Source organism: Apium graveolens, chromosome 5, assembly GCF_009905375.1.
Source record: "Apium graveolens cultivar Ventura chromosome 5, ASM990537v1, whole genome shotgun sequence".
Lineage (NCBI taxonomy): Eukaryota > Viridiplantae > Streptophyta > Magnoliopsida > Apiales > Apiaceae > Apium > Apium graveolens.
In genome coordinates, this window is record NC_133651.1 from 90,534,829 (window position 1) to 90,546,833 (window position 12,005).

General features: G+C 33.7%; 1 protein-coding gene across 1 annotated transcript; it reads left to right on the top strand.

Moving 5' to 3' along the window:
- The first annotated feature begins 6,666 nt into the window (after nucleotides 1-6,666).
- Nucleotides 6,667-7,846, top strand: LOC141661462 (ethylene-responsive transcription factor ERF021-like). The gene has a single exon (XM_074468476.1). The coding sequence runs from the start codon at nucleotides 6,936-6,938 to the stop codon at nucleotides 7,470-7,472; it is 537 nt and encodes a 178-aa protein (XP_074324577.1). The 5' UTR covers nucleotides 6,667-6,935; the 3' UTR covers nucleotides 7,473-7,846.
- The last annotated feature ends 4,159 nt before the right edge of the window (nucleotides 7,847-12,005 follow it).

Consider the following 12,005-nt stretch of genomic DNA (forward strand, 5'->3'; position numbering starts at 1 on the left):
TCCAAGGCCAGATGAAAAGAAGCTGTTAGCAAGGTCCATTGCATTCTTCAAGGATCCAACTGACTGTGTACTAAAGAGAAGAATTGCTAAGATCTACAGAAATGAGAAAGAAATATGTGTGGTGGATGGACACCCTCAGTTTGCAGAAGCTAAGAAGGAAGAAAAGGAGAGAATTAAACTAGAAAAGAAGCAAGTTGCTTTAGATGCTAAGAAGCTCAAACAGAAGAAAAAGCAAGCTGCTATAGTATCCAAGCTCCAAGCTGTGAAAACTGAAACTGAGATTTCTGAGAAGCAACCTGTGATAGCTGAAGCTCAGGATCAGAAAATGCACAAGGAACCTCAACAGACAAAGAAGCTCAGATACAAAGTCAGGGTCAAAAGAAGATTGGACTTCAATGATGATGAGATGGAAGATTACATTCCCAACCAGTCTACATCTACAACTCAAACATCCAAACCCTCAGTGGTGCAGGAGGAATTCAAGGTAGATCCTACAAGGAATTATCATGGTGATCCAATAGTTCCCAAAGATGAGCCAGTAGACTGGGATAGCTTGCCTCTTCCTGAGCTCAATTTACCAATCTTCAACAAGTTAAAGAAGACAAAGACAAGAGCAATCAAGAAGGTTAAGCCTGTGAGTCTCAAAACCAAAACATTAACCAAAACTCAACCAACTGTCAACAAGGGAGATCTTCTATATATCAGTGACATCAAGGAATTTTCAGATATAAATCTCTACATGGATGAATTAGAAGAAGTAAGAGAAATTGATGCTCACAGAAATCTCCCTGAAAGACTGGTGTTCAAATACAAGGGTGGGAAAGAGATCATATGGCCCCTTCACAAGATTCTTCAAGAGAGTTGTTCTATTTTGATAAAGATCTTCTCATCTTTCAAGAAAATTTTTGGATTTAATGTGACTACCAAGAAAATGGTTCTAAAGAAGATAGAAGAACTATGGAACAACAGAAAAGCCTCAGATGCACTCCCAAAGACTCTATCAATTCCCTTCACTGGAAATATAGTGCACTTGATGCCTTACTGGCTGATGGAATTCAATGATGAAAAATGTGTTAGGAGATTCTTCAGACTGGATGACCAATTGAGCATCTCAAGCAATGAGACTCTATTGGAAATGCAAGAAAAGCTGGATCCATTAAATGCTGAAGAACTTGAATTTCACATACAACTCCAAAATCAAATAGAAGAAAATAACGGGAAGCTTTGGAAGAAATCAAGACAATCAAGGAGATAGATCACATCTGCTTAAACTAGAGGAGCACCTTGAAAATGATTGTGAGAACTCTTTGTACACTTTACTTTGTTCAATTTTCAAATAAACTGTAGCACTTACTAGTTTATCTACCATAATTCAATCTGTACATTTATGGTGTTTTGTTATCATCAAGTTTCTCTTAATTTATGGCTACAATTTCAGTAGACATAAATTGGGGGAGATTGTGAGAAATATATCCTGGACTTGATGATAAGTTGAACAAAATACCTTAGTAGATTTAACTTAGTATTTTTTGGCTCTCGATGAATGTTCTACAATAGTCCCGACGGATGAACTTTATAGTCCCGACGGATGACAACTCAACATCCATCGAGAGTGTAGCTTATGTAATAATAAGTCTTGTAGCACATGTTTGCAAACAACAATGTATTAGTTGAGTAGATGTTGTAGGATTCTTTAAGTCATGTTCACTACTAGATTGATATACAGAATTGGTTGGCTTATTGTAAATATAAGATATCTTGTAATTCTGTATAAGTGAAATAGAGTCAAGTGGCAGAGAGGCTCCTAACGAATGATCTACAAAGAATCTGACGGATGACCAACATAGTCACGACGGATGATCATATTCAAAATAGCAGTTGACAGTGATAATACTGTCATATGCGTCGGGTGTTTGCAAATGGAATGTGGTAGCCTAATTGCAGGATTTATAGAACAAATAAGCATTATTATTTCCATGCAATTATGAATATATTCAAAGATGCTAGATAGTGTAATGAAGCCGCATGAAATTAGACTAGAATTTTTTTTTATTTTACTTGTTTATCTTTTTATCATGTAACTTGGTAGTATATAAACCAAGTGTAGCAAGTAGAATAAATACTAAGAAAGTAGCATTATTTTCAGAGAGATAGAAAAGGCTGTATCTGTTAAGCATCTCTTTGTAATTATGCAACTTCACTTGTAAGCAGTTGTGTGCTATTCAAGCATCACAAAGTTCTCATCTTAATATATATATCTCTGGTGGATAAGTTCAAATCTACCATAAAGTTTTAAAGCCTTGTGTTTTATTTCTTTGTGTTTGATTTTCATATCTTTATCATTCCGCAATGTAGAAAAATCTGCACGCTTATATTATTAAGTAAGAACAGTTTTAAAAACAGAAAAAGAAACCAGAATTACATTCAACCCCCCCTATGTAATTCTTGTTGCATTGTTTGGGAATAACAAATCTAATGTCATACTAACAAATACATATAATACAAAAAAACTAAGCTAACAAAATTTATATGCAATACACAATTACTATATCATTAATTATCAAATTCAATACAAGATCAACATATAAGCTTAACTACAATCCAAATATTGCTTTGTTACGTTTTCATGACCAATATTGCCTATAACATCAATAAACATAGTCTTTATTCTCCTCAAACTCAAAGTAATGAATCCCTTGTATCGACATTTTTAAAACTTGAATAAGGTATATGACCATGAACCCACAAAGAATAAATTCAAGTACGAGAAGCGGTTCGAGAATTAGTTTGTTCTTGAGATAAAGAAAAGGAACAACTATTATTCTTCATCAAAAATAAAAAACCTTTCATGTCCAAACAAGACACCGAAATAATATTTCTTCAAATCGTAGGCACGTAAAAACAATTATCAAGTTCTAAAATTAGCCCATTGGGCAACGATAAATGATAAGTTCCTACAGCCAAAGCAGCAAACTTTGCTACACTATCAACGCGTAGGTCGACTTCTCCCATTTCCAATGTCCTACTTCCCCGCAGTTCCTGCACATTAATACAAATGTGAGAACCACATCCAGTATTTAATACCAATAATGTAGAAGTAGACAAATTGACTTTTATAACATAAATACCCGAATCTGAAGTGCCAACAACCTTATTCTTCTTTAGATCCTCCAAAAAAGCATGATAGTTTCTCTTCCAATGACTCGGTTTTTTGGAATAGTGACAAAGTATCACCCTTTACAACACCACCTTCAGGCTTCAAAGCGTACTTGGGAGCATATTTGGGAGCAGCAGCAGATTTGGATGTCAATCATCTTCTTGCCTTTCCATTTAATTTTCCCTTTGGCACTCCCCTTGTTCACCATCATTATGGGAGCCGGGGACGCCTTCTGAATGTTACTCTCAATAGTTTTAGATATAGCCAACAATTCGGTAGGTGTTTTGTCTATCTCGTTTATGTTGTAATTCATTAAAAACTGAACACATAGAAGCAAGGTACTCCATATATCAAATCATCTTTAGAACATGCGGTCCAACCGAATCACGATCACTCTTTTTGCATGCATACAATGACTTGAATGTATCACACCTTTTCAGATGAGCCTGTCCTTCAAACATACGTTTAAGGTGCTCAATCATCACATAAACATCCATATGCTCGTGTTGTTTCTGAAACTCGGGACTCATAGTTGCTAGTATCAGACATGTGACATCAGACATGTGACATCAGACATGTGATAATAATCTTAATTTACCGCACAAAAGTACCTTAAAGTGAAGTATAAGACCCAACCTGGACTTGCAAGCGAAACACAAACCTTAGTACATTCACAACTTTATTCACACCATACAATTAAAAATAATCATAAAATGAAGAATTTAATTCGGAAACAACACTTACACATATATACTTATACATATAATTATATATGAAAGGAAGGAAGCAGACGACTCACCATTGTTGCAGTTATTGTCGATATGTATAAACTATTCTCCAAAAATAAATCTCTCATTTTATAATTTATATTTTGATGTATTGATTTATAAACATGTTTTCATAATTATTTTTTGATTTGTTATGCAACATTAACTTTGCTTGACTTGTAAAGAAAGTTTTGAAGACTATAACACTAGTTGTGCAAAATTAACTTTATTTGACCTGAAGAGAGAGTTTAGAAGAATTTAAGTTAATCATAGTTTTTAATAAGATTAACTTTTTCTGACTTGAAGAGAAAGTTTAAAAGAATTTAAGGTAATTGTAATTTTTAATTCCAAATTTAGAAGAATATAGGAATAATATAATATAATTATAGTTTTTAATAAATTTTAATTCAAAAAAATGATTTTTTTTACAAATAGAATGACAAGATCTAAGAGGAGCCGTATAAACATCATAGTCTTTTTCTTTATATAAGTATATTGGTTTAAAGGAAACTGGTTAATTTCAATTTTTTCTATTATAGTTTTGGAACGGGTACATAAGTTTTAAAAGATGTTACAACTTGACAAGTTTTACAATAATATATTTCTTTTATTAATTGTTCATTATTTCCATATTGTTTAGTTTATTCTTTGTCATGTTACTAGAAATTTTGAAGTTGGTAGGAAATTTTATTACTACTCTCTCTGAAAAAATTGGACTACATGAGTTGAAAAAAAATCTTTGTAGGACAACGATGTTGGATAAAAGAAATATAATTTTTAATTTTTAAATATTGTTTACTTCTAAAAAATTAAAAAGCTAATCAGGGCTGCAAATTACAAAGCGTTAGTGAACAAATCTCGAGATCGGGAGTAAGTGAACTTGGTTTGGTTTATTTTCTTAAACGAGCCGATCTTGAACTTGAAAATGATCTCAAATGGATAAACAACCCAAGACATTTTTCCATGTTCGACTCGGACTCGACTCGTATAGCTCGGAATCAGCTCGGACTGGGGTAACTCGACCTTGTTCGGATAAAGTTTATATATATCACATATAATTAATTATTACTAATCACTTAAATATTTTTATTAGTGCATGTTTCTCGTTATTTCTTAATAAGTTAATTATTTTAGAAATTTTGTTAACATTTTTACATTAAACACTTAATTTTTCGTATAAAACTATTAAATATTGTCATCACGATCTATTCGTATACAATTATTCACATTTTAATAAACACCATTATATAACATGTAATTTTAAAAATTAAATTTAAGTAAAATATTGAAAGATAACAAAATTTCGATATGGACAATTTTAAAATGTAATGTACCATTTTTAAAGTTATGAATCTCTAAATAATTTAAAATAAAATTATATATTTTATTAAAATTTGACCTGAAAATAAAATGATATGTATTAAAGGATTGAGTTGTATATTATTATAAGATTAATATTACTATTTGATCTAGGTTTAATTTGTAAAATTATAAATTATTTTTCAAGGTTGGTCGGGAAAAATGGTATGCGAACTATTAATGAAAAACTCGACTTTGTCTGAACTTAGGCTCAGCTTGATTGTTTGTAAATAAACTCGTGTTCGGCTCATATTTAGCTTATTTATTAGCGAGCTGATCTTGAACTTTACTTGAACTTTATTTTTAGTCGGTTATTAAACTCGTCTTAACTTGTTTATTAATGAGTCGATCTTGTATATCATTTTTCGTTCTATTATTAAAATTTGCTCGACTCCACTTATTTAAGAAAATAATTAAGCTTAACAACATTCGGATAAAATTTGACTAGACTATGTGCAACCTCAAAGCTGATACAACTTTGGTGTCTAAAAATACCTCTATGTAATGGCCTTCAAATAACCACCCAAATGTGTATGTACGTGAGGGAAAAAAAGAAGTTACATTCGTGTATTTGATGTTTATATAAATAAAAGTTAAAGTGTGTATTTGATGTTTATGATAATGAAAATATGGTCAAGATTTTGTCAATGACTAGTAATGCTATTTTTAATTTGTAGATATATCATGAACTTAAATTCAAATGCATACAAGACTTTAGACTTCAAATATATGTGTATGTAGTAAAAGTTGGGAGAGAAATATACTCCCTCCGTCCCTCCCAAATGTTTACATTTGGGTTGGACACGGAGTTTAAGAACAATAATAAAGTATTGGAAAAAAGTTGAAAAATGAGTAAAATAGTACGACTGATTAATATTATATGTATAAAGTGGATATAGTAGAGGGAAGTAGTGGATATAGTTATTTTAAAAATTATAAAAATTTTACTATTTTTGAAAAATTTTGAAATGTAAATAATTGGAAGGGATATCCAAAAAGGAAAGTGTAAACAAATGGTAGGGACAGAAGGAGTAATATATAAAACAAGTTAACATACAGAGAAGTGGACTATATAAAAAGTAACCAACCAGAAAATTGAAAACCCAAGCAAGTCAAAAGGGGTCAATATAAGAACATAGGATGTCCCATTTGGATCAAAGTGTGCAAACATGGTCCAAAGCGCGTCCTAAACAGAAAACATATTCTACTTACCAACTCCTTACTTCTCTCTCTCTCTCTCTCTCCTACTCCCCCAAGTACATATTTTTTAAGATTTTATCTATCTTCTTAATTAGTGACATAATCTTACAAGAAAGCAACTGAGACAAAAAGAAAATAGAACCCCCCCCCCCCCCCAAACCCAGTCGTGTAATATCCTAGACTGCCACCGCACAATATCATAATTATTATAACATTGTTTTGGTTTCTTCTGTTTCCCCAAAAATCTAGTTTGAAACTACTTGGAAGCTGCCTCTGTTTTTTTGTAATGCAAACACTTGGCTTTCATGCTTTTCTTCAATAGTTTATGATTTCACAAGTTCTAAACATCTATATATAGCTAGCTGGACATCACTCTATTTTGCAGAATCTTTTACATGCATCTTGTTCACTACTAGTTCATACAATTTATTTATTTATTTATTCCAAACACTATGGGAGATCACAACAACCACAATGGCGGTACCAGCTCTGCTTATCGTGGCGTTCGTAAGCGGAAATGGGGAAAATGGGTGTCTGAAATCCGTGAGCCTGGCACCAAGACACGAATATGGCTAGGGAGTTTCGAGACTCCTGAGATGGCAGCTGCGGCCTATGATGCAGCTGCATTGCACTTTAGAGGACGCGAAGCGCGCCTTAATTTCCCAGACTTGATGGATTTTCTACCAAGGCCAGCTAGTTCAAGTGCAGATGATATTCGCTTGGCTGCTCAAGAATCTGCAATGCGGTTCAAGAGGTCCTCCGAGCAGCCTGAATGTGGAGGTAGCTCGAGTTCCAATTATCATCTTCCTGTCACCGTAGGACTTTCGCCTAGCCAAATCCAAGCAATCAATGAGTCTCCCCTGGATTCTCCGAAAATGTGGAATAGGTATAATGAGGGGCTAATGTTAGATGATCAGCGCATGTACTTCTGCAATAACATGGAAATAGATGCATGGGAAGAGATACCTGATGATTCCCTCTGGGATTAATTAACAGAACATCCAAGTTACAAAAGGCAACAACACCACTTAACTACTATAAGAACTTCAACTTACAAATATATTTCGAGATGATTGCAATAACAAAGATTGATTCGACGACATATCTGTTGTCATTACATTCAGGGGTTGATGATAACATAATATCTATGACGTTTGCTCGTTTAATGAATCTTAACAGATTGTTTGACATTGATGAAAGGTCTGTTTTTTCACACTTCATTTTGATGTCCTCTTTTTTCACAGTGAAATCTGGTGTGGTTAGAGTTCGTTGTAACCTCTTACGAGCAGATAAGTTTGCTTCTGGATAGTGTATTGTACTTCTTCTTATTCCCTTTTTCATTGTAACCTTTTATATATTAAATGAAGAATTATAATTTTATATATGATCATAGATAGTAATTCAATTATAGACCGCTTTTATTCACAGAACGGTGAAAAAAGTGTTTTGTATTCTTAATTAAAACATATTGAACAATTGCTCATCACATTCGTTTCGATATTTCAATTTATAATTTCTCAGAACCGCTTAACAATTCTTCTCGCGGGATCTCCGTTATATAATACGTGTGAAGTGTGGAATGTCAAATGTTTACTTTTTCGGTTGTGGATGTATCTAAAATCTAATACTCTATTTTATGAATCTAGTTCCTTTAGAAACTTGAAAGAGGATAAAGTGACATCATCCATTGGGCTAATGATGTACAAAATAATATATGTTAATGATGTATAAGGAAACCAATAAAATGTGGAGACATGATGTTATGTCTCAACACATGTTTCATGCTATATTCCCATAGTCTAGAAACCTTCAAAAAATTCCACATTTCTCAATGTTGAGTTCCCAGTATTCGAGAAACTAACAACAAAATCACGTATAATCGTACATAAATATACGTCCATATATAGATACAAATAAACAGAAAACACATGTATTGGTAAGAAGAAGCATGAAGTGAATATGTTTTTATCATTTCTTGACAGTACAATACACATCTAATTAACTCATTTAGTTCCACCGTTCTTGAATCTTAGCTGTTGCTGTTGCTTCTAGTCACAATACTAAGCGTTTTCTATATTAAACTACATGTTCTACTCAACCAACCGATCTTTCCATTGTATTTACGCGTGCTAAACACATTTCAGATGATGATTCAGCTAGCTCTGCCTATGACACACTCTACATACAGTGTTTTTTCTTATTTTCTTTCCTTACATGTCATTTAAGTCTTATTTTGTGGATTCTTATTCTTATTATTATGGTGATACTATCAATAAAATTTTCATCATCACCGGCTCTGCTTTCAGATCATTACCAATTTTATGAGTACCAATTATTAATCTTTTTCATATTTGTCAAAATTTTGAGATCTTTTGCAGGAGTACGGATGAGCAGTGAGCTATTAACATACCTTTATCTTATTTCCTCGAGATATCACATTGAATAGGATAAGATTATGTTCGACCTTCACGTGACACCTTAATTAAGGTTTTAGAAGTACCATTGGTTACTCAAAATGATATCATAGTTTAGCTACAGAGTGATCCGGGTTGGAGTCCTCCCACTATATTTTGTTATCGGGTTAATGATACGAAATGCATCGTGCACTTGAGAGCCAAAATTCATGTCTGGGGGCTTACTTATCATATCAAACTCTACTTCCCACTTGCATGCACAAGCTATATTTGGTTAGAATAAATTTGCACTACAAATTGGAGACAGTACTAGCGGTTTGAATTTGTGGCAATACAAATCTAGCTAAGTAAATAATGAGAACTTTACAAAAGTCAAAGAGAATAATAATAGGAGAGCAACAGTTTCTGAGGACATGTGGCTTATGTGGAGTGGCATGCCCGTGGGGGTGGTTCTCGTGAATCATGAAAAACCAGGGTGACCAAAGGAAAAAACCCTAAAATTACATTCAAGGATGATCAGGTTCTTTGGTATCGTAATTTATTGTTGTTCTTTGATATTTCATTTTTGTCTGCATATATTTGTATTTCCATTGGATTGCAGTGCTTGCTTATTTTGTTTTGTTATTGCTTTTGTTTGCATTTGTATTGGTGTTAGAATTTGGATTGTACTGCTTGCTACATGCAGGCCGACACAAGTGAGTGATGCTACAAGGCTCTCCTGCACTTGGGGGGAGAAATTTTAAAATAAATAAAATGAATAAGTGACGTGATAATTTAATCAATACTAACAACTTATATTAATGTTTAAATAATTTTACTTATAAATCATGAATTTTTTTAATTTAAATGAACTAAATTAAATAATTTTTAAATATTATTATCTTAATTATAAATTTTAAATTAGATGAACATTTAAAAACTTAAATTTTGAAACTAACGTAAAAAATCAAAAAATCAAAATAAATAAAAAATATGTCATTACTAATATTTAATTCATGAGCTTACAAGTTATAAATTGGACTTATAAATTATGTTAACAAACACTAATCCATAATTGTCGCTTATAAGTTGTAAATAAGTTATAATTAAGACACAAACAAGCTCAAAGACTTAAAATACACACATTAAAAGGAGATTATCTTTAAGTAGTTACCTTAATTTTTTGTAGGAATGGGTAATATGTTGAAAAAATAGCTAAAATGTCTCATTTTTAGGGTTTAACTGCCCAAAATGTCTAAAAACGGTAAACATAGTCCAAAATATCCGTCATATATGTATTTTCTTTAATTTTTATTTCAAATATGAAGAACACGCATATTTTCTTCATTAAAATTAGGAACACCCATGTTAAGAATAAATGAAAGCTCGAGTACGTTTGAGTGAAAAGGTTATAATCACTTTTAGACAGACTATATCCACCACCCGGACGAACCAGTACCGTAGAGTTTGATGTAATCCATACCAAGAATATGTTTTCATAAAGAATATTTCCCTCAAGGAAACGCATTGGTTATGTTTATCTTAAAGACAAACCAACCATAGATAATAAAGACTTCCGATGTATGATGGCTATATTCTCTGACATGATTGGAAATAACGTCGAAGTGTTCATGGATGACTTCTCCGTCTTTGGACACTCATATGATGAATGTTTGAATAATCTGCGCGCCGTACTCAAAAGATGCGTGGAAACTAATTTGGTGCTTAATTGGGAGAAATGTCATTTTATGGTGCGTGAAGGCATTATCCTTGGGCATAAGGTCTCTAGCAAGGGTCTGGAGGTGGACAAGGCCAAGGTGGGAGTCATTGAAAATCTTCCCCCACCTAATTCTGTGAAAGGAATCCGTAGTTTTCTTGGTCATGCGGGTTTTTATCGGCGATTCATCAAGGACTTTTCAAAGATATCTAAGCCGTTGTGCAATTTGCTTGAGAAAGATGTGCCTTTCAAATTTGATGATGAATGTTTGACAGCATTCGAGACTCTCAAGGAGAGTTTGATCACGGCACCAGTCATTACAGCACCAGATTGGACAGAACCATTTGAGATGATGTGTGATGCGAGTGATTATGCGGTAGGTGCAGATCTGGGAAAGCGCAAAAAAAAATCTCTTCCATGTGGTCTACTATGCGAGTAAGACTTTAAATGGTGCCCAATTGAACTACACCACTACTGAGATGGAGCTTTTGGCTATAGTCTTTGGCTTTGAGAAATTTCGATCTTATCTGCTTGGTACGAAAGTAACAGTATTCACTGATCATGCAGCTATTCGCTATCTGGTTTCTAAGAAGGATTCGAAGCCGAGACTCATTCGTTGGGTGCTTTTACTTCAGGAATTTGAGTTAGAGATCAAAGATAGAAAAGGTACTGAGAATCAAGTAGCTGACCATCTCTCTAGGTTGGAGAATCCCGATTCTACTTCACAAGATAGGACGTTAATCAATGAATCTTTTTCGGATGAGCAGTTGTTTGCAATTCAGGAGGAAGAACCATGGTTTGCAGATATTGTAAACTATCTCGTCAGCAATATAATGCCTCCTAATTTGACATCCGCTCAAAAGAAGAAGTTTCTGCATGAGGTGAAGTGGTATATGTGGGATGAACCATATTTGTTTAGACAGGGAGCTGACCAGATCATCAGGAGATGTATCCCGTTCTGTGAGACGGAGGGGATATTACGAGACTGCCATTCCACGGTTTATGGGGGACACTATGGAGGTGAGAAGACGGCAGCTCGTATTCTGCAAGCAGGTTTTTTCTGGCCTACTTTGTTCAAGGATGCTCATCAGTTTGTTTTAAGGTGTGATCGTTGCCAAAGAGTGGGAAATTTGTCAAGGAATGATGAAATGCCATTAAATGTGATGCTTGAAGTCGAGGTCTTTGATGTATGGGGAATCGATTTCATGGGGCCTTTTATCTCGTCTTGCAATAATCAGTACATCTTGCTGGCAGTCGATTATGTCTCAAAATGGGTCGAAGTTAAAGCTTTACCGACAAATGATGCAAAGGCAGTACTAAATTTTCTTCATAAGCAAATTTTCACAAGGTTTGGAACACCTCGGGTAATCATAAGTGATGAAGGATCGCATTTTTGCAACCGTAAGTTCACT

Excerpts from the sequence above, each read along its gene's own strand:
- LOC141661462 (XM_074468476.1), top strand. The coding sequence starts at position 6,936 with ATGGGAGATCACAACAACCACAATGGCGGTACCAGCTCTGCTTATCGT.